The 24,105-nt window shown below is 50.3% G+C and overlaps 1 protein-coding gene across 4 annotated transcripts in view; it reads right to left on the bottom strand.

Annotated features, from left to right (window-relative positions):
• Positions 1-19,409, bottom strand: part of HPSE2 (heparanase 2 (inactive)) — a 105,961-nt gene extending 86,552 nt beyond the window's left edge. For 2 of the 4 annotated variants that reach the window (XM_058841680.1, XM_058841681.1), the window contains exons 1-3: positions 19,018-19,409; positions 17,855-18,012; positions 6,221-6,382 (exon numbers count right to left, since the gene is read on the bottom strand). In XM_058841680.1, coding sequence (XP_058697663.1) covers positions 6,221-6,382; positions 17,855-18,012; positions 19,018-19,277 — 580 coding nt within the window. In that variant the 5' untranslated portion in view covers positions 19,278-19,409. Of the gene's footprint in view, positions 1-6,220; positions 6,383-17,854; positions 18,013-18,160; positions 18,486-19,017 lie in introns of those variants that run through there. The other 2 variants (XM_058841682.1, XM_058841684.1) reach the window with 2 other exon arrangements.
• Positions 19,410-24,105: the final 4,696 nt, after the last annotated feature.

The raw sequence follows: 24,105 nt of genomic DNA, 5'->3' as shown, positions 1-24,105 counted from the left end.
ACACAGAGTCACAAAAAAATTGTAGAGGGTTGAAAGGGATCTCAAGATACAGAATCACCTACGCATGTGTCATTCAACTTGAACATAAAATGGACATGAGAAAAGAGCAAATGAAAGGCAGTTGTTCAGTGCAGAGAACAAAAGTCTTCAGGGAAACATGATAACAAGCCTCAAATATGTAAAAGATTTCTGCAAAGAGAAAAGGAGTGCTGTAAGCTGTTCTCCATGTCCACAGGGAGACGACATGCCAACATGGGCTTAAACTGAAGCAAGAGATTTTAAAAGCACCAACTCTATAATGGTGTAGCTAATTACGCCCTAGAGCCGACTGCTGAGGGAGGGTACATCACAGCCATCACAGGAGGTCTTAAGTCTAGGATAAAGCCACATCATTTGAATCAGTCAGCAGTGATGTTCCCACAACCTGGGCAATGCTGGTGCCTGGCAGCTGAGCCTGCAGGCTTTACATGCCCAGGAACACAATATATTTCAGCTACAGCAAACACCCTCAGAAGGCTGTGTAGTAAAAACAAACAGCCACTCTGTTTCAGAATGAGCTCATATAAACAACTGATAATGGCACGAAAACACTCCGTTACCCGAGATTGTTTTCCAAGATTTATTTTTCCCAGCACTATTCCATTGGATCTGATCCCAAGATCTCAGAAGACACCTGCGAACTATCCTCAAAAGGTTGGCACCTCTGCTGGTCATTAGCTGTGGGCTTGGTACAGTGTTCTAACAGCATTTCTGTTTTCCTGGTCCCTTCCTCCCAGGAAAGCCTCCAGTGTTTCACAGCAGTTCTCTCCCCCTCTTTCCTGCAGGAGCTGATGACATTATTGTGTTCCCTTTGCTGACAGGACTTCTCCACCAGGACTCCAGTTGTGCTAACCAAGGTGGCAAGTTCTGGGACTATTTTCACTGTGGTTTCACTTAGAACGCTACTTTTTTTCTTCAAAGGGTTCAAGCCCCACAGAGTTTGACTGACTTTCCAAATGTACCCACTGATCACACAAAAGATATTGCCTCTTCCCAGACACCTTTCCCCAAGCAGAGATCAGGTACAGATTTGCCATGGAAAAGGCTAGAAGATGCCCTCTTGAGGTCCTTTTCAGATCTATTTTGCACAGCGCTGTGGGTAATGTGTGTAACGTAAGGCTCTGTGACGGACAGAAGGGCAGAGAGCTCGATCCAAAAGATGCTCCCAGGCGTGTTACACAGCCCCAGGGCACACTCTCCTTGGAGGAAAGCTGGAGAGCCAGCACAGTGCAGACCACCCCTGTGCAGCACCCAGTAAAACAGCTATGATACACATCACTGCTGGGCACACCACAGGACATTTAGGTTGCTGATCCCAAACAAGATGCCAAAAAGGCAAGGAGGCTGTACTTACCTTTGCAACAACCCTGTCACATACCATCTCACAAGGTGGCCCACCCCCCAGTCCCATGCAGTTAGGTGTAGCTGGGGGATAAAACCCATCTGAGGAAGATTCCAGAAAAAAAAGCCAGAGTGGCCTTACTGCCTGGTAGCACAGGCACCAAAAGCATACCCAACCCCATGCCTTGCTTCCTACACACACCCTCTTGCAAGGGCAGCCTCTGAGCCAGGTTCTCTCAGACCCAGGGCTCCTTGGCATGAGCCTCAGGCCCTACAGACATGTGCTGCTCAAGGACCACTATCTCCCAGAGCCACAGCATTCAGCAGGAATCACAAAACCACCAGGGGAGGTTCACAAGTGCAGGAAACCCACATGTCACAGGTGCTGGACCTGAGCCGTGTGATTCCCTGCCAAAGGACAAGTACAACTTGTCCTCGCAGTCTTTGGGGAGAAGCAAAAAACATATTTCTGTGGGACAGTATCTCACTAGCAAGCTCTTCATGCAGACACACTGCCCTCATCTCTGCTCTGTGCCTCCCACACACACGCTCTGCTCCCTACCCTGCTTTGTTCCGCTCATCCCACATTACACATCCCACTTGAGAGAAGTGGGTGTGCACCCTGTCACCACCACCCTATACCCCCAAACCACCTACCTAGGACAAAGAGGGTCTCTGCATGGCTGCTAACATCTCCAAAAGTAAACTTTTTCAAGGCAAAACCTCACAGAGTGATCACAGCTGCTGTTATGGCAGAGTTTAAGCTGTTGAATTACCTTGATGGGGTAGTGGGATGCCAGTGTAAAACACCTGATTGCAGTGTTGGACACAGACAGTGAAATGTACTCTTCAGCAGCCCTCGTCTCTATTCCTATCAGTTCCATCTAAGTTTAGTCCCTCCAAGTCTCAGTGCAGTGGGGAGTGACACTGATACACCCTCAGCAGGGTGGAACCACAGAGAAGCATTACAAGCCATGTGAGGAGGGTCTCCCCCCTCAATCACTGCTTTTAGAGACTGTGCTGTATGGTATTACAGGATGGAGGGCCTCCACCACACACCTTGCCATCTCCTTGCTGGCTTTTCAGTGCAGATGTGGTGTGGCAGGAGGGGCCAAAGAGCTCTCATCATCAATCTCTTGATGGAGTGAAATAATCTGTGTCACAATTTCAGGCAGAGGGTACAGCAGAAAGAAGTTTCTCCATGTTTCAGAATGAGAAATGGGGCACTATTCTGTTTCCTCTGGATGGGGAATCCTAAAGGGAAATTTATAGCTTGTACTTGTTTCTTGGGAAGCTTCAGCTGCAATTAACACCGTGCAAGCACAGGAGGGGCCAGATTTTCACATGGTCTTCAGGTCTATGGACCTGAACAGCTCCCTCCTCCACAGGCTTTACTTGAGAACAGTGCAGAAACCTGTGGATGTCCAGCCTCTTAAGCTACAATTTCAGTACACCACCCCAGCCCAAACTGGCACCACAGGTGGAGGAATTTGGATTTAGTCTATTGAAGCCTGATGCTGTCCCACTCCCCACAAGCTCACTAAAATCTGCATGCGCACTGTGTCTCCACTGCTTGAGGCAGTTCCTCACACCTCACCTGCTGCCAGCCCAACCTCGTGCATTCCAGCTCCCCCCACCTCCACCCGGTTCCAGGACTCCAAAATGACCTTCCTGTCGCCTGAACATTTCTTCTGAGGGCTGCAAAGGGGGGGACCCTGCGTGATGATTGGAACTTCCAGCCCAGCTGGTACAAAACACAAAAAAGAATCGCTGCTTGCTCTGTGAACTGTGAAGGAGAAAAGAAGTGTTTCTGGGGAAAGATTCCTTCTCCTCCCCTGTCCCAAGGCAGGCTGAGCTCAGGGAGCTGGTTCCCAGAGGAGAGCAGGCAGCACTGTGCACTCTTCCCCTGCTCTACCACGGCCTGACCCGGGAGCATGAGAGATGCTGATCTGTGAAACGAGATACCCATCTCTGAGCACCGCGGGGGAAACAGCAAAGATTAATAAACCTCAAAATATTTTACAGCATTTAAATAGCACGGTCACAGATCAAAGGCAATTGCTCATGTCAGGAAGGCAGGCTCAGTAAGCCTGGAAAGATCACATACTGAAAGCAGAGGCAAGATGCAAGAGAAAGCCTGCAGACAGGAGCCGAGGAAAGCTCGATGAGAGAAACCAAAGTGGTCTAAGCCAGAGTCTCACATGTGTTCCTGGAAGAATGAGAGCCAGAAAGACTGCCTGGTTTCACTCAGTCTCAGTTGTGTCTCAGCACAAAAACACACATTTCATTTTAAGACACCCTCTTACCTTGGAAGTACCTGCTGCTGTGAGCAGCTTAAATCCCAGTATAACACAGCCCTGCCTGATGCCTGAAATAAGGAACACACTGGGAATTATGTGCAACTGGTGAATAGATTTGAAAAAGCCCTCAGCTTACATTGATGACACAGAGACTGCAGAATCATGCCCTGCACTCTAAGAGCTTTCATTCCTAATCCCATGAGGGTACTGCTTGAAAGTTTGTTGGCAGAATCCATTGCCCACACTTGCAGGCAGAGTGGGAAGCCTGAAAGTCTTTCAAATTGTTCATGTAACTATATTACCTGTGAGGAGGAAAGGAATGGGACTTTTTATCCAGATCACTACCATGGTAATGTTAGTGATATGGGAATAAAAATTCCACACAGTAGTGTTTATACTCTCAAGCTTTCCTAGAGGAGCTGTCCCAACATAAAGCACCTTCATTCTCATATGACTTTGGGCAAGATAGTCCATTTACATTTTTTGGGCACAATTGAAGAACTAGCAGTAGTAGGAGCCCTCTCACAGAGGTGTGAGGTTCAATATTGCTCCAGTCTGGGCTGGACACTGAAGGTCATCCACAGTACGTGCACTGCATGAGGCCAAGTGACTCCCCAACACAAACCCCCAGGAGGAAACCCTGTTCTCAAGGACCTCATGGATACTCCACCCCTGCAAAGTCAGTCCTTCACTAAGGACTCCCTAAACCACATCTGCATTCTTGCTCCTGCACCTTGCCTCATGACCAGGGCACTCCATATAACGCTGTACAAACCCGCTGTGCAGAACAAAAAGAAGTCCTCAAGCAAACTCTGTCTGATTGAATTTTGAAGGTAAGAAATGTCCTTCTGCAACAGATGTACAACCCCCTCTACCCACCCCAAACACCAGATCCATCACAGAGAAGGGAAATATTTACACAAGTTAGTAGAGTTCCAGTTAAATATTATGCTTAGCTGTCTAGAGACCATGTTCTCAGACTATGTCTATGAAATAAAAGATTAAACTTCATAACAATTATGAAGTTGCTCTGCTCACATTCAAAGGGAGTTAAAGAACATTAAAATAGTTCTTTAGGTAATATTCTGATGAAATTGCTCTCTCCACCCTGGAGAGTTAGAGCTAAAACCTTCTGAACTATCCTGTAAACACACTTGGAAAGGCTAAGAGCTAAGCTGATAACCAGGTAGCACCTCTGCTCTGCAGGTTCTGCAAAAAATGTGAGCAATGCCAGAGAGCTTTTGAAGCAGCAAGGGAAGGAGGACAGGGGAGAGCAGCTTCACTTCTCGAGGGAAGTTTGTTTAGTGGAAAGTAAGCAAGTTGTCAGGGGAAAAGCTGACAATGTTGATTCCAGCAGTTGTACTGGGAATAAACAGCCAAGTGGATTACATTACAGAGAATGAGAAACGGCTCTGAGGATCCCATTTAAATGCTGGCCTTCAGGAATGATGCGATTCAGCTACACTCATGGCCCCAATATCCAGTGACCCCCTGGGCTGAACCTTTTGACAGTGCTGGTGTCACCATCCAACTTCCGTGGGGTCCCCGAGAGCTCCAGCACTGCTGATGTCCCCAGGAAAGGCAGAGCTCACTGGTGAGGATGCAGACCCATGCTGGCTTCAAGGCAGGGGCTGGGCACTGAAAAGGGGTTACAGCAGAGTTGGGGAGGTTGTGCAGGGCTGGTTTGCCTCTCCCAGCCATGCAGCAGCAGGGGAGGGCCACCATGGGGTTTGCCATCTCCCCCCCAGACTGAGCGCAGGGCCTACCCTCCTATAAAAATAAAATGCCTGCCTGCCTTTCACAGGAAAGGGACCTGTCAAGAAGAGAAGGGGGTCTCGTTTGATTTATTAGTCTCTTCCTCCTTCCCATCGTCTGTGGCTCATCCAGCTGTAGTGATAAGGAGAAGATATGAGAGGGCCCTGTTGGCTGCTGGGATACCATCCTCCTGCCCACTCACTGCCTGAAGACATCCGTCCTTTACAAGCACCATTAAATGTGTATCCAAAATGTGGCAGTCTCCTCCATCGAGATTCTGTTCCCTGGATAACACAAACAGTTGCCAGAAAAAGAGTATCCTCTCATCTCTGTCTAGGCCATTATCCCTTTATATTTGCTCTTTAATATTTACTGGGTTCACACAAAGTGCATGCTCTGGAAAGAAAAAAAATCAGCTGCAGCTTAAAGGACTCCAAATTTAGTAATTGCTGCAGCCCCATGGACGTGAACAGTTAGCAGGGAGATTTCTCCAGCACTTCACATGCCGTGGTATTCTGCTTAGGTCAGACTGTAGAAAATGTTCTGTTCAGGGGCACCAAATCTGGAGTGTTTGTATAGGTGCCAGCTGCAAAGGCCTTATGAGTCCACCTCCAGTTCCTGCTGGTCCTTTCCCTCCCAATACCCAGTAACCTTGGTAGGAAACAGAGGCAGCCAGAGAGATGCTGATTCATACAGAGGTGAAGAACCCGAGGGTTTTAACACACCTGTGAATTAGCAAGAACCAGACCCAGCTCCTGGCTCCAGAGCTGGTCTTGCAGCCTTACCTGTTAGTGTGAGGTTGCTGTATGTGTTTGAAAACTGCTCCTTTAACAAAACCAAGTGCATCTGAGCTGCCTTTTCCCTCTGTAGCTCCAACATTATGTCAGGATGCTGGGCGATCTTACAGCCTTTCTGCTTATCCAGGGCAATGTCACTGCGAACAATGTCTACAGCAAAAGGGAAAGAAAAGAGGGAGATGGCCAAACCTCAGCTTTCATTTTCATTTTTCCCAGATGCTTGGATCAGCTCCAGCCAATATGACAGTCACACAATCATCACTCTGAAAAAGCAACCCAACAAAAGGATCCAAACCCCTTGGATCCACCTATCAAATGACCCTCCCCAGCCCGAGCCTCCTTTTCTCCCACACAAAGCTCAAGTTGTATACACACAGAACCTACTGACCCTTCCATCCTTTACCTGCCTAGCTGTTGCTATCTTACAATGATGACTCCTCCCTTGCAGGAGAGTGCAAGTCTCCCAACGTTTATATTGCAATGTGTATTTGATACTAAATAATGAGAAAAGACTAAATCCAATAACCCCTGGCTTCCACTTAACCTTGCCTGTCAAAGAGGTGATGAAGAAGGCTTGTTTATCCTCACTGTAGTTATCACTGGTCAGCATGGCTTATGACTCTTCGAACAAGTGTCTGTATCCTTCTAATGCCTGACATTCAGGAGGTAGAAGGATTATTTAACAATTGTTTTCTCTTCATATGAGAATTCTTTAAGCTATATTGTATGATATTCCCTACCCTAGAACTACTCACCTGCTGAGGAAAGGGAATGATGGAATAGCAAGGCAGAACAAGAATCAAGTAAGATCTGTCAGTGTAAGCAGGAGGGAAGTGGTGCAAACTAGTCCTTGCTAGGTCCCTTGTGAGTTTAATAAGCTCTGTAACATGTTCAGATCCACAGGCACCAGATGCTGTGTGTAATTCTTAGAAAACCTCAGGCGGCCAGCTCTGATAAGCAAAGACTGAAGTTGGAATTCTTCCACCCCATTGCATAAGGTCACTTTGCCTCACAAGGTCAATCTTTGCTTGGTTCAATTCCCATCTAGCTAGAAGCTGCTGAGGAAGTTTGTTGTCAGAATAGTCACACCTTGCTCCACACACACTCTCCAGCTCCTTTATTGTTACATGTATCAAGAAACACCAAAGTTGCTTCCAAAAGCCATGCTCCTGTCTCTCAAGGTGTCCAATCTCAGGTTCAGCAAACTTAGATCCAAACTTCTGCTGTGTCTTGGGCTGGTGGGGAACTGCCTCCAAACATGTGGTGGAGGACTGGAAGCCACGTGATCTTCCTGTCTCTGAGCCTCATCCTAGAGTCACTACACTTTCTTGCCCAGGCCATGTTCTACCTCTTTTCTATGTAGTTTGGGATTAGTACAGCCTCTCTAAAGCCTGTCTAAAACAGACTGCTCAGAACAACAATGTCATTAAAGCACCCACAGTCTGTAGTTAGCCATGTGAGTTCTCTCCTTCACCCTCAGCTATCATGGTCAGGAGTGGAGAGTGGGCAGCATCCAGATACCATGGAAATATGGTTCAATATTTCTACATCCAGCACAAGGGCATCAGTGAGATGGAGCAAGAGGAAGGACCAATGTTCCTCTGCAGCTAATGAGCACAGACTCCTCTGCAACTAAAGCACACAGACTGTGTGCTTTAGTGTACATTCTCTTAGGTAGGCACTGAGTAAGATTTGGGCCTTCCCAACCTTTGCCCAGCTAATGAATGATGAAATCCTGAACCCCTGCTGTGTGAAATATTTTGAGAACTGAAGACTGAGAAACACAACCTTACATCTCTCCCACACGAGGAAGGCTATTGCTACCACAGGCTGCTGGAGTCACCCAGAGCCCATGAACTTCCAGGGTGATGGATTTCCCTTCCTACAGAACTGAAGGCAAGAGTTGTACACCCCCCACCCATCCCCCAAGGCAAAATGAAGTCAAATACATCAACGAGGCCCTGAAGGAGGAGAGGACTGAGAGACAAATGGTTTGAAACTAGATGGTCAATATGTTGTCTGCAATTCTCTTTGAAAGGTTATAAGGGTGTCCAGGCTGACTCATAACAAGTTTTGTTTCCCAAAAGGAATGGATGACTTCTAGAACCCAAACCAGGGCAAATGTGGACCCATGTGGAGAAACCACTGGCCCAGGACCAGGGTCAGGGGCTAGCACCTTGCAGGGTGCAGGGAGCCATGGAAGTGACATCCATCTTTGGGGACCACAGGGATGGCTCTGTGTGCTGTCAGCAGGGCCCGGGGACAGAGGGCAGGCCCAGGAATGAAGAGCAGGAGCAGTGTTTTGATAAAGCTGCCGTGACAGGGATAACCACAAGGATGTCAAGTCACATGCAGACAAATCTCTGCAAGAGTGTGGAGAAGGCATGCAGGGCACAGATGTCAGAGAGCTCTCTGGTAGTTATCTTCATGGGGCTCTCTGAGAGCTGCTACTGCAGACACTCAGGAAGCAGAGGCAAGACATGCAAGGTCCTGTCTTCTCACATTGGTGAGGGACCCAAGAAACTTGCCCAAGACCTAAAGATGGAGGTGGACCCCACAGTCATTATAACTCCAGCTTAAACTGTGAGCAGATGTCTGGGATATGGAGATCAGTGCCTGGTCCTCCATACTCCACCAGGCTGTGCTCAGTGCGGAGAAGGAGGCAAAGGCACTTTTGCACCACTATACTGAACCAGCAGCACTGAGGGAAGAGGAGTGGCAGACCACAGCTTCTGAAGGCCTAAGGGCATTCTCAGCAAGAGAAGCCCAAGGAACACAGACAGCAAGGAGTTCACAGCTTTCAAATCTTAAAAGGAAGAGACAGAAAAAAGACAGATGCAAGGAAGCCAAGTAAAAGGATGGTACCCTGGAGGCTCCGGGCAGGGCAGCTCCGAGCAGGCAGAAGAAGGGCACTCACTGCCTTCCTGAGCTTCGATTATGGAAAGAAAAAAAAAAAAAAAAAAAAAAAAAAAAAAAAAAAAAAAAGGGAAAAAAGCGATAAACTGCTCAGCAGAACACGGGACCGAGCAGCTCCTGCCAGGAGTGCGAAAGAAGAACTCCAGATGTGATAGCCCCAGAGGACGCCAAATGTTTCCCTCCGGCGGGCGGCCAGGAGCCGTGCCCCCGGCGGGCCGGGTCAGTACCCTGGCCAGCTCAGGCTCCGCACGGCCGGGCGCGGCGGGCGAGGCGCTCCGGGGCGGCGGGCGCGGGGCCCGCGGCGGCGGCAGCGCGGGGCCCGCAGCCCCGAGCGGAATGGTGGGAGCACACCCGTGTGGCGGCCAGGTGAGCTGCGGCTGCCTCGGCACAGCCTCGGCACGGCCCGCGCCCGTCACAGCCCGCCGGCAGCGGTCCCGCAGGAGCTGTCCCCTCGGCAGGCTGCGGGACCCGGGAGGAGGACTGCTCTGTCTCCGAGCATCCCTGACCCGCCTCTCCTGAGATTTCATGGGCGCACGCCGCCCATGGAGGTCACCGAAACTACCGAGGAGATGTTGAAGAGCAAGTTAGAAAACACCTTTCAGGAGTGGCACAACCGCAGCGATGCTCTTTCCCGGGCATCCCAGGGCTAGCTGAGCTCTACCAGTCCCTTTCTGTGAGTCACCTGCACCAAGGGGTTTCAGTAACCCCTTCCCGCAGGGCAGAGAAGTTCCAGGCTGCGAGACTTCAAGGACGGCGCGCAGCACGCAGAGACAGCTCCCAGGCAGGGCCGGGTTTCCTTGCACAGAGTGATCTTCTCTAGCTCTATTCTCTAGAATTTAGCCAGTGCCAGTGTGGCAGTGACCAGCCCGTGGCTCACGCCACCATCTGCCCATAGGCAATTCCGTTCCAGGAGCTGCTGGAGTCATGGAGCAGACACAGACTACTGCAGCTGATCGCCGGGAAGCTGGGAGGAGGAAGGCACAGTCCCAGGTGTATGTGGACAGGAGAGGGGGATGTGATTATTGTCAGAGGGATGTGTGACAGAAGGGTAAAGAGGAGAAATAATTCATCTTTCTGTGTCTGTGTGTGTGAAAGTGAGCACTGCCTTCAGCAATCACCGCTCCAGCAAAAGCAAGAGTCACCGCTGCCACGGCACCACAACAAGCTGAGTTTGGCCATCCTCCCCAGGGGACCGTTTGCTTCAGATTTACAGTCTTGAAAACTGAATTCAAAAGGGAAAAAAAACCCCTCTATTTTATTCTAACAAAACCTGAACACTTCTTAAACAAATAGAATATTAGGAAATTACGTTAGTACCAAAATTAAACAAATGTTTAATGAGTGACCAGGCAAAAGTCTTCCGATTTTCAAATTGCCGAATTTGTAAAATACCTACTTTTCAAATCAACAAATTTTAAATGCTTTTAAAAACAGGTTTGTCTGCTGGAATTATTATAAAATGCCCAGTGATTGTGAAATTTGGAACACAACTTTTATTTAGAAAGACAGAAAATTTCTCAAGACACAAATTGCATCTTCATTGTGTCTGTCTTTAATGGGCAAATCTTTGACACATTAGTATCATTCCTTTATTTTAGCTGGGAAGAATTCCCTGACAATGAGTTCCACAAGTTATTTCCCACAATATTAAAAAAAAAGTCATATTTCTTCATTTTATATGTAATAATTCCACTGGATGCTCGCTATTTCTTGTGTCATGAAAACAAGGAAATAATCATTCCCAAATTGTCTTCTCTGTGTGACACCGAGCTCATAGCTTTGGTCATAATCTCTGTCATTTTTTCCATAATGAAAAATCTCTATGACTGAAAGATATGACTTTGATCACTTCCATCATTCTACTCCTCACATATTTATTCTTTACACTGATTAGTATGTCAGCACCAACCTTACTTATAGCATAAGAATGCTCTCAGTGAATGTTTCCAATTATTTGCTAATATCCCTAACATTAGATTCACTTTTTACATACCTAAATGTATTCAGAGACCAATCAATAATAAATTCAGAACATTTTCCCTGAATGCCAGCTGATGATTTAAAATGGATAGTTGTGTACAAAAAGTCACGTCTTTCCCCTTGCATATAGTTTTGCATGAATCACTTTTAATTCATACAAAGTAGATGTAGCATGGAAAGAAGTGTGAAACTAACAAAAATATGCAATTTTAAAGCAGAATTTAGGATGCTTGTTACAAACAATGAAATATATCATAGGGATCTTTTTATCTCACCAACACACAAGCAAATAGCTAACAAAACAGAAGTTAATTGTTTAATTGCACCATTTCCTGCAGTAATTAAAGCACTTTTCATGCATGATTATAGAAGAACAGTTTTTAATTTAAAAAGTGGAGATAAACAGGCAATCTTTGGAAGTATCTCCTGCCCAGGCTGTATCTCCCTTACCTTGCATAACATGATTTCTACAAACCTTTTGTATCTTTTTTTTTTTAATTTCTAAGGACTTTTTCCCAGGCCAAGCCCTGGGACTCCTTATGGAGGCAGAGCAGGTTGTAGCTCCTTCCCTGCAGTCGTGGTGCCTGGGAACTTGGGAGCAGGAGACTGCCTCAGAGCTCATGCTGAGACATGGAGCAGCCCCAGGTCTGGCAAATCCCAGAAGTCTGAAGGACATCAGAGAATTTTCCCATCTTGGGGATTGAGTTCTTGCTATGCCTGAAATGCTACAGCCTTCCCTAAGGAACTGTGCTTGAAACACTTGGAGGGTGAAAAAAAATCTATTTCCTCTTCAAGCTCTGAAAGGACAGATGTCTAAACTGTTGAGGGACACAAAGCAGGCAGAAAAGGGGCCCTGGGTGACCAGAAACAGAAGATGATTCCTTGAATTAAGGAAAATTCGTTTATTTGTTTTTACCAGGACAATGGGATGGTTCTCCATTCAGAAACATCTATTGCAATTTGATGAGCTGGCAGAGCCAAAGGGACATTCCCAGACACGTGGCAACAACGTTCCCTTTCTGTGGCTCAGGTATCCTTGTACCCCGTGATCATCCTCATAATCCTGCTCACTAAATCTACAGTAAAGCTGTTGATTTTTTTTTTTATTTTTTTTTTACTTGAAATAATTTTCTGCTGGCTTAGCAGAGGATCAGAAATGTGCCAGAGCCAGCACAAGGGCAGCAGCCGAAGAACAGTGCACAGATCATAAAGAAAGCATGGACATAAGTCCTTTTGATGGCAGAAAAACACAAGGTGAGATTTCCTGCCTTCAGGACATAGATTTGAAGGATTTAATCTGACCAAGACTGAGATTGCTACAGTCCCATCTGCTTTCAGTGCAGCTTTCCTTTGCCACCACTGTCCTCTACACTTCTGCCTGGTCCATATAAACATGCCACATGGCATTAATCAGTTTGGCAACTGAACAAGCTGAAGTGCAATCACATCTCCACCATCAAATTTTGGTCAGCTGAGATCCCTGAACTGACTCACCACACAAACTCGAGCTCCAGGCATGGAAGAGTGCAGGAATATGCCAGAAGGGGCAGAAGAGTGGGAACAACAGCCCTGGCTGGGGTCAGCTCTATTCCCTGTGTAGCTACATAAACGAATCCTCATGTCATTTAGCAGTTTATTATCTTAATTTCCACTCAATACCCTGGCACATGTTCTAGCAGCATCCTGGACAGACACTTGTGCAGTATGGACTGAGCAAGGGTGAAAAGGTATTCCCACTTCCAGAGAAATTTTGAGGCTTAGGTGCAGTGTTGGGTACCTGAGGATGCCTGAAGGAATGGATCAGCACTGAGAGAATACACAGAAAACCTATGCCAGTATTTCACAGCATGATGTGAAGTTTCCTACACTATACTGCAAAATCCCCTGACTAGTATGGAAGGCTTAAGAAACGTGTCTTTGTAATTTTTTTTTGCGTAATTGGCCATTTTTTCAGATGCCTGGCATCCCCTTTAAAAAAAAAATAAAGAAGAAACAAAATAGAAGGAAGCAACTTACCAGCAATTAAAAGAGTATTTTTGAAATGTGTTGTCCATACACACTTCAGCTCAGAAACTTCTTGGATGCACTACATACATCATGCAAATATAGTCCCCTTCCCTTCTCCCTCCCTGGCCCACAAAGGGCCACACAAAGTGTCCTCCGGTCTCTTCTCAGCCATAAAAAGGCTACAAAAGTCTACAAAAGGATGGGGTAGAGGAGCGAGAGGCTGTGCACTTGGACCAACACATCTTTGAGAACTCCAGCTATGAGTAACTCCTCTTTTTCCACTGGAGTCTTCCTTCACAGCACATTTGCACCGGTGGAAGCTATAACAATGTCTGTGCCACCACAGGCTGTCCAGAGATGCCTCTGTGGCTTTGAGGTGAGGCTGTTGGGGACCACCCTGCAGATGAGGAGGCTCCACATTAACCCACCAAACTCATACTGGAGCGCCAGCAGGGAGCTTCCAAAATGGGCTCTAGGTTCAGGTGCTGAGACAGCACCCACAGCATCTCTTGCTGAAACAAGACCAGGACTCCACACACACACATAACACTTGAACACCAAGCTCCAGGGCAGTTTGCAAGTCTGGTTTTAGCAAACTCAGCTTCAGAAGAGGTTTTGTACCAGCAACAAGCCGTGCTTTTGCTCCAAAGAGGAGCTGCTCAAGCCCATTTTCCTGGAGACCAGTGTTTCTTGCTGTCCCATTCCTCAGACCCAACAGGTCTTTGGCACATGTGAGGCGGTTGAAAGGACACGCTGAGCAGATTGCTCGTTAGCAAACCCCACAGCAGAAGGAGAAGCAGGCCTACTACACAGACTGAGCATGAAACCCTAGCTCCTGGTACCTGCCCTGGAATCAGACACGTGCCTATGGAAGCAGAGAAACACATCTCCAGATAACAAAACACAACGCTGAGCACAGCCGGGGAAGAAAAACGAGCTCAGCAGGGCACATACAGGGAAACACCATTTAAGGGAGGGAAAAGTCTTTCAGGCTAAAAATGTTACACCTCTTGATCATAAAATGTCACAAAGTCTCTGGCACAGCCCCACCTCCTGGTACCACAGAGCCTGACATACATTAAACTGGGTTTCTGTTTCTAGCAAACCCAATGCCTTATCCAAATAGGGTGGACTCCAGGAGTGACCATCTGAACTAGGGGCTGCATGGGATGGAAGCCACCTGGTGTGAGACATAGGTGGGGTGTTAATATAACACCTTAGTTGACCTAACACCTAGCAAAGTCCAGGAGGTGCCAATAGCCATGCTACCACCCACAGGGACTGCACACCCTATGGCTCACCAAGAGCATCTATCATGGTTCTGACAGATCTGCCAGCAAGTGATGAAATTGCTGTGCCGGTTTTATACACAGTGCTGAAACAAATGGCCATGGGCACCCTCTTCATGGGCATCACAGGCAGTAACCACGGAGCATGCACCACTTTGTTGCCTTTGCTGCCCAAACATGACAAGTTTAGACTGGGGTGAGGCTGTTCACACATACAAAGGAAAGATATTATACAGCCCTGGTAACACACAATACTTCCAGGTCTGCATTTCCAGGAAAAATCTGAACAAGAAATGAGTTACCCTGAAACCTAAAGGAGACACCTTATTTCAGAAAAACGAAGTACATTTTAGATACAAGTCAAAAGCAACTACTGCTACCCTGGGAGAGTACCTACACTTTCTGTGAAAGAAGTGGGAAAAAATGGGTTGGTAAACCCAAAGGCAAGCCTAGGTAAAAGCAATTTTCAGAAGGTGGAGGTGTGCATTGTTGGGACCATTTAAAAGGGAATCAAATACAATTTTTTAGTGCAGGGGAAGAGTAAGGTGAACCTCTGAGGAGGTCTGATAGTCAGGAAGGCAGAGCACCACAGAGACAGAAAAAACCAGCAAAGAGAACAGTGAGGAACACCTGGTCTGAAGAGCACCAGGGTAGCAGAGGGGGATTTACAAGATGAAGATCCCCGTACGGAGACTCATTCCAACTCTAGCAAGCATGGTCACAGGACCCATGAAGGATGATGCAAAGCAGTCCTGTTGGTGTTGCTACCTCCCATCTGAATGCCTGAGAGGGCCACACCAGTGAGCACACGGTGGGGTGCAGCTGCCTGTGATGTGAACACCACTCACAGTCACTCACTTGTAACTGCAGTTCTCTGAGCAGTCTTGCACATGTGCCCTTCACCTCTCAGTCCTGTACTCTGTGAGCTGCTGCAGCTTAGAGGAGCATAGGAAGTGCCCTTCCCTCCCTCTCTGTGCACAGGCCACAGGGGAACACAAATCACGGGAACACCCCTGGGGGCTGCAAAGAGAGCCCAGACCCTGCAGGCATAGGCCTGGAGTCTGTGTGCACCCACGGGCAGAAGTGGCAAAAAGACAAACATTCAAAGCAGAAAACAACCAAACAATCACTTGCCACGTCACTAAAAATTACTAGAGTGCTTCATAAGGCTTTAAAATTCACTGATTTATCTGTTAAATGTTTTCTGACTTTTTTAACTAATCAAGCCCCCCAACATCTTCCCCACTCCCACGCCATTATAAGAAATTTCAGAAAATAGGTACTGGACATATAAAAGCCCATGGACACGGAAAACAACCCCAACCACCCCAGACAGCTTGGAGAGAAGGAAGGGTACCTAGCAGGATGCTGGTTGGCTTCCCCCATGCTCAGGTGCTGATTGCCATCAGTTTTCTGTGCTGTCTGCTGAGGCTGTAAGTCCTCAGCAGCAACAGCAAACTGTGTGTCCTGATCCCAGCAGGTCCTGGGTGAGCCACAGATGAGAGAACCAAAACGGGACCAGTGATCCAAATGCTGCTCATACCCACTACAGCAGGGCAAAGAACTGTGGTGGCATCAGGATTTTATTTTGGAAAACTGGATCCCTCTAGTGAAGCACTTAGTGCAGCCTCGGCACAAAAGGATGTGAGCTACTAGCAACTCTACCCCTTATCCAAACAGGGTGAAACTCCCTGACCCTGGAGTTTGCACACAGATCTTAAGAACAAATACGAGAGCTTTGCTTCCAGGCAGGAAATCCCTTTTACCACACCTTTCTGATTTACACCAATGCTTGATACACACCACATGTGTCTTCCCCTTCCTTCACCCACATTCACAATGGTCCTGTTCCATATTTAAGTGATGAAAAGTTAAGACCTGTGGTTACAACTTCTATGAAAAGCTTCATTTTGAAGGCTGCTACATTTCAATTTTATTGCCATGAGGAAAACTGAAAAAAAAAAAAAGCCAAAATATTTCAGTCCTCTCTTGACATGAAAGCTGTTGTGAAGACATTTAATAAGGAAGTGTAAGTTTTGTCTTGCAAGTTGTTGAAATATGGAAGGTGGGGAAATTTATTCTTACAAATGTTTTGTATGAGTCTCATCCCCAATTTTATGCACGACACTTAATTTCTACTGTACCAGGTGTCTGTGGCAAGTTTGGTTAGCATTTTTTCCTGAAGTACATCTCAGCAGGCAAAGCTTACAACATACCGTTCAACTGAGATTTGTTACAAGAAGAAAAACAAGGAATAACATCGGGGTTGCCCCAGCTGGAGACCAAGTGAAAGATGGAGCACAAAATCTTACCCACCTGCCTGCGAGTGGGAATAGAAGGACATTCATCTCAGAGAGCTCAGATGTTATGTAGGGAAGCAGCAGGAGTGAGAGCCATCAGAAAACTGGCAAATGCATCTGCTTTTTCCATTCAGGACTGCTGCTGACTAGATCTCTGCAAAATTTCCTCTGTTCCACAGACCTGCCCTGTGGGATCTGTCTGGCATTAATTGGCCTTCAGAATTACTTATGGAAAAATCTTAAGCTAATTTTCTGTTAGTCGTAGAGTAAGGAAAAAAAAAAAAAAAAAAAAAAGCTTGTTTCTTTAAAAAAATCAACAAACTAAGCAAGAGAGAAAAATCAATAAATTCTTGCACGTGGACATGATATTCTGCTTCTTAAAAGAAGTGCCTTAGGACGGAGATATGGCCCTAACTTTCCTACGCACTTTCTTTATGTGAATTATGGGCCGCGAAAGGTGAAAGCGTTTTGTGTACCGAAGTCCGGTGGGGAGAAGGGCAGATGGTGAAGAGGGGAGCAGCCGAAAAGCAGGGGCCAGGCGGTGACTTTGGAAAGAGCTCGGATGGCCGAGCGGTTCGGAGGGGGAGCAGCCCCGGCCGGGCACCAGCACCCGGGGACCGACCGTGACCAAGCCCGGAGGGGCAGCGGGCAGCCCCAGGGGCTGCGGCGGGCACAGAAACGCGCAGCGGCAAGGTCCTGGGGAAAAGCAAAGCTCCCGAGAGGAGCGGGATGGGGAGCGCACAGACATCCCGGGCTCCGATGCCTGGCCGCCGCCTGGAGCCGCGGCAAAGTCTCCTCTGTGCCCGGCGCTGCCCGCCCGGGGCTCGGGGGCAGAGGGAGACGGAGGACGCAGCGGGGCTGGGGAATATGAAAAGTCCCGCTCCCCAGTGCTGGTCTTTTGTTCCCGGGGGCCGACACCCGCCAAACCCACCGGCAATGGGGGGAGCGAGCTCCGCCGAGCTCCTCGGCTCCCCTCTCTCGGGAAAGAAAGGGTACGGGAATTCTCCCCTGGCCGGTGCCCGGCGGCAGCGTGTCCGGGCGCGGGGAGAGCGGGGCAGGCGGAGCGGGACCGCCCGGCTCCCGCAGCCCCCGCTGCAGCGCCCGCCCCCCGCGCCGGCCCCGGGGCTCACCGTCCTCGTAGTTCTTGAGGTAGTAGTCGGGGCCGGGCCCGCCGCGGCTCTTGGCCGGGTTCTTCACATTGTGGAACTGCAAAAAGTCCGTCCTCTTGCCCGCGAAGCGCAGGAAGGCGGGGGCCAGGCCCCGCGCCAGGGTCACCAGCCGCCGGGAGCTGGGGAGAGGAGAAAGGAGGCTGAGGAAGCCGCGGGCCGGGCCCTCATTTCCCCAGTACCGCCAGAGACCGGGGACCAGGGGGCTCGAGGACCCTCCGTCGCCCTGGCGGGCCCCGTTGCCCCGCCCGGGGCGGCGCACGGCGGTACCAGCGGCCGCGGGGCTCCGAGCGGGCCGAGCAGCGCGGCCCTGCAGCGGGAGCCGCCCCGCCCGCCCGTGCTGGCCCGGAGACCGGCGGGCCCAGCTCCCCCCGTCCTGCTGCGCCCTCCGGACAAGTGCAGCGGCGTCCAGGAGGCAGAGGCGCTCACCGCCACTCGGGACCGTGCCAAGGGCCGAGCCGCCGGGGAGGGGAGAAAAGCGGGAGCCGTCCCGGCTCCGCTTCTCACGCCTTCCCGCATCCTCGCCCTGCTCCTTCCCCGGCTGCCGAAAGGACCCTCGGAGCGGGCGTGCGGAGGAGACCCGCTCTCCCTCCCCGACTTACCCAGCAGGGAGAAGGCTTTCTGGCCGTCCCAGCGCCTCCAGGCCGCGGCCGCTCCGCACCACCGGTGGAACCCAGCGCAGCTGCAGCCCGGCTCTGCCCCCCGCGCAGCGCTGCAGGTCCGGGGAGCGGAGGGCTCAGAAGACCTGGCCGACACCCGCTCTCTGCCCGTCGGGACCCGGGGAAGGCTCGGCTCGGCTCGGCAGGCGGCCCCGTTCCTGCTGCTGTTTTTTTGTTTGATTTTGATTTTTTTTTCCCCCCCTGTGCTGCCTCGGCCCCGTGTTGTGCTTTTTGCAGAGGAGCGGTTGCTGGAGCGAGGGGAGCACGACATTTTTTCAGTCATAACTGATAAGTCTCCGAAATGCTTTCTCCATTGCAAACATGTGCATCTTAATGGAAACCATGGCCTCGCTCCCTCCGTCACAACAAGCGCCGCCAGCAGCGCGGAGCCCGGCAGGGCTGGGCGGCGGGGCCGCCGGGGCGCCCCGCGGGCGGCGTGGGGAGGGCGCCGGGGGGCTCCTGCCTTACCTTAAGAAATCGAGCCAGCCATCATGAATGATGGAGGGGTCCAGCTGCAGGGAGAGGAAATTCTCACTGATTATCCTGACAGGGCTCTTGGTGTTGACATCAAGGAGAATGAGAGTTCTTCCCTTCACACCTGGAGGTTTCTCCACCGGCAGTGCTCTCCTGTCCCCAGCCTGGGAGGGCAGAGAGAAGGTGGCCATGAGGGCCAGCCCAGGTGCCATCAGGGCTAAGAGCCCTGGGGGGCAGGAGCTGGGACAGGGCATGCCGGAGAGCAGGAAACCCCTAATTAACTCGCTGTCTGCAGGGGCTCGCTGGTGGCTAATTGTCCTTATCTAAAGTGTGGGGCGCTCTGCCTTTTTTTGCAATGTTTTGGTGTTGGTGGAGGGGAACTCACGCCCCTGACCAGCCTTTCTCGCAGCCGGTGCCAAGACTCCTTGCAACCAGCACCGCCCCTTTAAGAGATGCAGGCTCCAGACATTTTTAACTTTTTGAAGGTAAGGGGAGGCTCCTGGTTTAACCCCCTCGGCTCGGGGCTCGCCGCCCTGCCGCAGCCCCGCCAGCACCGAGCTTTCGCTTTGCGCCGGCTGCGGCGGACGTTTTGGGCTCCCGCACCAAGCGAAACCGGGACGGAGCCGGGACACCGAGACACCGAGGAGCTCGGGACGGGGACCGGAGGGCGGGGGCTGGCCAGCACAGCCCGAGATGGTCGCCGGCTGCAGGAACGACAGGGACGGTAAGGCAGCGAGGACGGCTCTGCTTGGGGAAAGGGCGGGTAATGACCCCGAAAAAAACCCAAACACTACCTGAGGGAAGAGTTAGCTCCAAACCTCGCCGGACCCGCGGTGCTGGGCGAGGCCCTCGGGACTGAGCGCCGGAGGCTCCGCGGGACCCGGCACGGCACGCTCGGTGCGCCCTGCTCGAGGCTGGAGCTCGGCCGGTCCTCGCACGAAGGCGGTCGGGCACTGCGGGGAACCGGGGCACGGGGAACCGAGCCGCTGGTCGCCCTTTCCCGCCTGCCTCTGGGCCCATCGGTGTCCGACCAGCGGCGGGGAAAGAAGAGGGGCGGCAGCAGCAGTGCCTGGTGTGGAAACATCTGCATCGGGGATGGAAAGGGCAGCAGGGTTTGATGGCACCGACGACGACCACCGTTCCGGAGCCAGCCCTCCGTCGCTGCCTCCAGGACGGACCGGGGCAGGACGAACCGGGCTCGGCGCGCTGCAGAAGTGCAGGCGGCTGCGGTTATCAGCTCCGGGCGCAAAGTCGTGGCACCGGGCCGGGGATCGGTGGCGGCTGCCGACAATCCCGGGAGCATCAAGGAATGTCCATCCGAATCGGACATGCTCTCTGTCAGCAGCCGCTTCCCGGGCAAGCCCCGAACTCCCACAAGAAGTCTGGACCTCCGGGACACGCAGTGCCCCCGTACCTGGGCCCTCGGCCGCCGTGGCCCGCCCCACTTCCCGCATCGCCCATGCGGGACGCAGGGCCCCGGTGCCGCTGCCGTCCCGGTGACGGAGGGGCTGCCGGCGGAGGGCTGAGCCGGGCCAGGTGCGGTCCGTCGGGGCCCCGCAGCCCCGGGGATGGGGCGGCCGCAGCACCATCTGCTGGTGAGGGGCCCGGCTCGGCGCGGGAGGCGGCACCCACCTGCGGACACCCTCCGCGCCGCGGCCGGGACGTGCCGGAGCTGCGGGCAGCAGAGCGGCTTCGGGATCCAGGCACAGATCTTGCCACAAGAGCGGCCCGAGCGCCGGGGACCCGCCAGCCGCCCTCGGGGAAGCCGGCGGGTCGGGTGCGAGCGGCTCCAGCAGCCGGATCAGAGGCACTCGGAGCGCACGGGCAGCCCGCCGTCCCGGCAGGGCTCTCCGCCCTTGGGAGCCCTCTCCAGCTTCTCCCGGTGTCCGTGCGGAAATGCCTGCGCGCCCCGATGGCTCCAGTCAGGGCCCGAGGGGAGCCGGTGGCCAGTCCCGGAGCTCGGTGCCCCGCACATAGGGGAAACGCTCGGGCCTGGGCCCCGGTGAAGCCCGAGGACAGCGCTGGCTCCGGTGGAAATCTCCACTCCTCCTATCTCTCTGCCCTTGAAACGCTTTAAGACAAGAGGGGCAGCCAGCCCTGCCAGTCCCGGGCCGCTCGGGCAGGGGCTGCGGCGGTACGGAGCCGCTGTGGTAACGCGTGGGGAAGGATGGAACGCACCTCTGGCTCTGCTAGGGAGGAGCAGGGAATGCGCTAACCGGGATTTGTCCTGAAAGCATCCCGCCAAAGCAGAGACGGGAGCAGGGCTCAAGCCGCGCCTGGGAAGAGGCTGCCGAGCGCAGCGCAGGCTGACCCAGAGCAGCGAAAGGGTGCCCGGGCCAGCGGGCTCTGAACGCTGGAATAAGTAAGAGGATCCGGGGAAAAGAGCTGTGCAATTTCAGCTGTGCAAAGCCCTGGCATCCCGGGACAGGAAGAAGGCAATTTAAGCCTGGAAATTTGTGTTCGGCTGAAAACACTTCTGTCGAAATTTGCAAAAGCACTTAAAACTGACCCAGGACCTAAAGCCTCCGGTTCAGAAGCTGCGCAGTTTTTTGGGTCGTCTCCAAATGAGGGACACGAGTTTTAAAATGATCTCGTTGTATTTTAATAACGTTTTTCTATGCTTTCAGAAGATGTGAGCAAGGCTTCAGGGGTATTTGTTGTGGTTGCAGGCCGAAATTTTGTACCGTGCCTCCCTCTAAGGATGGTTCTATTTTCAAACGAAATTCCAGCGTATTCTGTAGTAAAAAGGGGGGAAAAAAAACACAAACAAAAACTAAACAAATTATCCACTTCAACCTCCTTTTTATATATTTTTTTCCTTACAAACACATTACTTCGGAAGAGAAATGTGTTTATTCTGAAACGTTCCCCACAATTAGTCTCTGCTTTGAACGCAAACTCCGGATGTACTGAAGACACTTATCTGCGAAGTCATCACCAGCAACATTAAACAGCAGGGAAAGAAGCAAAAAACCCTCCCAGATGCCGGAGTCACCTTCCAGATTCTGGGAAGACGACGTTAAAGTACATATTAATTTACCTATCTGAGCTTTCCAAACCAACACCGGGAACTTGCCCCAGCCCTGCGCCCTCGGAAATGCAAACGCACCCCACTTTGCGTCTGACTCCAGCAGCGGCAAGTGAAATCTAAACATAAAGTTGTTTGGGCTTTTTTGTTTGTTGGTCTGTTTTTCAATAAATTGTAGTCTTGCTATAGAAAATTTTTAAAGGTTAAAGAGTTCACGGTTGTCTGGGAGGGCTGGGGCAGCAGCGGAGGTGCGGGGAGTCCCGGGAGCCGCCGCTGCCGCCGGGTGCAGCTCGGGGATGGCCCGGGGACCCTGCAAGGGGGGCACGGCCACCTCCTCCCCAGCCACCCACACCACATAGGAGGTATCTCAATTTACACCAGCTGCGACCCTGGCTCGCCGTCCGCAGGGGCGGCGAAGCGATGATCCTTTCTTACATTACGATAATTACTTTAGAAAGCCTGACTCACATAAAAAGTATCTATAAAGATTTACTCGCGGTTTTGTCAATTTCGAAATAGGTTTCTCCGTTTTCCATCTACTCTAAACTTGCTGGTTTTAATCTCCAAAACAGTCATTGGAAAAGAAAACTGGGGGAGGAGAAGCATTTCTATAAAGAGCTTAACCGAAGCACATTAAATATTTTCCCAACATCACCAAATAAACAACAATCCTCCAGCTCCCTATAAACTATTTAAAGCATGTCATATCATCTCTTCTGCTCTTGCCAATGTACTTTCCTTTTAATTTACAAGCTGATTAGAGCAGGGGCCTGTCTTTTTGTATATATTTGCAAAATATTTGGCACCCTTTCAGTCAGTTGCAGTTCACAAACACTTAAAATTGCATTTAACTTCATTATTATAAGTAGTCACTTCGATTTTTCCTCTCTTTTGTAGAGCTACTGCCTGTGAAAGTGCTTCTTGTAAATGGTCTGAACAGCTGAAACCTTCAAGGTTTTCAGCAGAGAAAACCTCTTCAGATGGGGAAAAAAACCTCAAAAAACAAGAGAGAGAGAATAAAAAGCCTAACAGAAGTCTAAACTCAGATCTCAGGCTATACAAATTTGCCCAAAAGAAAATGGAGGAAATCTCCTTAGAAGGAACACTTTTAGTTCACTAAAAAATAAACTTTGCTCATAAATGATGAAAGTTACTATCATCAGAGGATGTCCTGTACCAAACAAACCTCCATTAGGCTGGAAAGGATAAAACAGGCTAGACAGCCCTTAAAATAAAAAAAAATCATCATGTCTTTGATTCCCAAGATATCAACCATGTCTGTTTCTGTAGTGCTGTCAAGTAAATCTGAGTTATGGATGCTCTAAAAGAAGCCAGCAAGGAGAAAATTCAGCAAGTGAAAATTAAAAGTGTTATCCATACCTCACAAAAACACACTTTCTTTTTAGGTTCTTAAGCTTCTGCCCTGTAGCATGGTATGACAATTTCTTAGAAGAGCAAGACCAGTGAATGTGGTAAAACTGTGATCATCAGAGCATGCAATTGCATGACAGATCCTTTTTACTGAGCTTTTTGCTCTTTCTGCAATGCAGTGTCCATCATTTCCACCACAAGAGCGTTAACGTCTGGAATGCAACCTCCTAAAACTGCCAGTGCCTCAAGGTGGGTGTCACACAGGCTGAACTCTACTGCTGAAACCATTTTCTAGCATGTTTATGTATCATGTCTAACCTGATCAGACAGACACAGGACAGTTGCTGGATTTAATACAGTATCCACATATTGCTCTTTAACGTAGGTGACCTGGGAAGTTCTGTAAAAAGCAAATATCTCTGTCTGAGCTAGAAGGACTGGCTGGCCAGGGAGCTCAGCCACAGCAGGAGGAAAGCAAGCCTACTGAGAGAGCTTCCTCCCTCCATACGTGCAAAAGGCAAGGCATCCATCAAAACCAATGGCCTGCTCAGGAAAAGCACACTTGGCAACGTTGCCTTTGCATTTTTGGCCAGTGTGAAAGGAACACAAACTGGTATTTCCAAATCTAGCCATAGGAAAACAGAGCATTTTTCTTTGAGATTCAGTCTGTACTCATGAGCTGC

The sequence above is a fragment of the Poecile atricapillus genome, chromosome 6 (assembly GCF_030490865.1).
Source record: "Poecile atricapillus isolate bPoeAtr1 chromosome 6, bPoeAtr1.hap1, whole genome shotgun sequence".
Lineage (NCBI taxonomy): Eukaryota > Metazoa > Chordata > Aves > Passeriformes > Paridae > Poecile > Poecile atricapillus.
The sequence above is the reverse complement of the archived record's forward strand: the minus strand, read 5'-3'. Positions and strand labels throughout refer to the sequence as shown.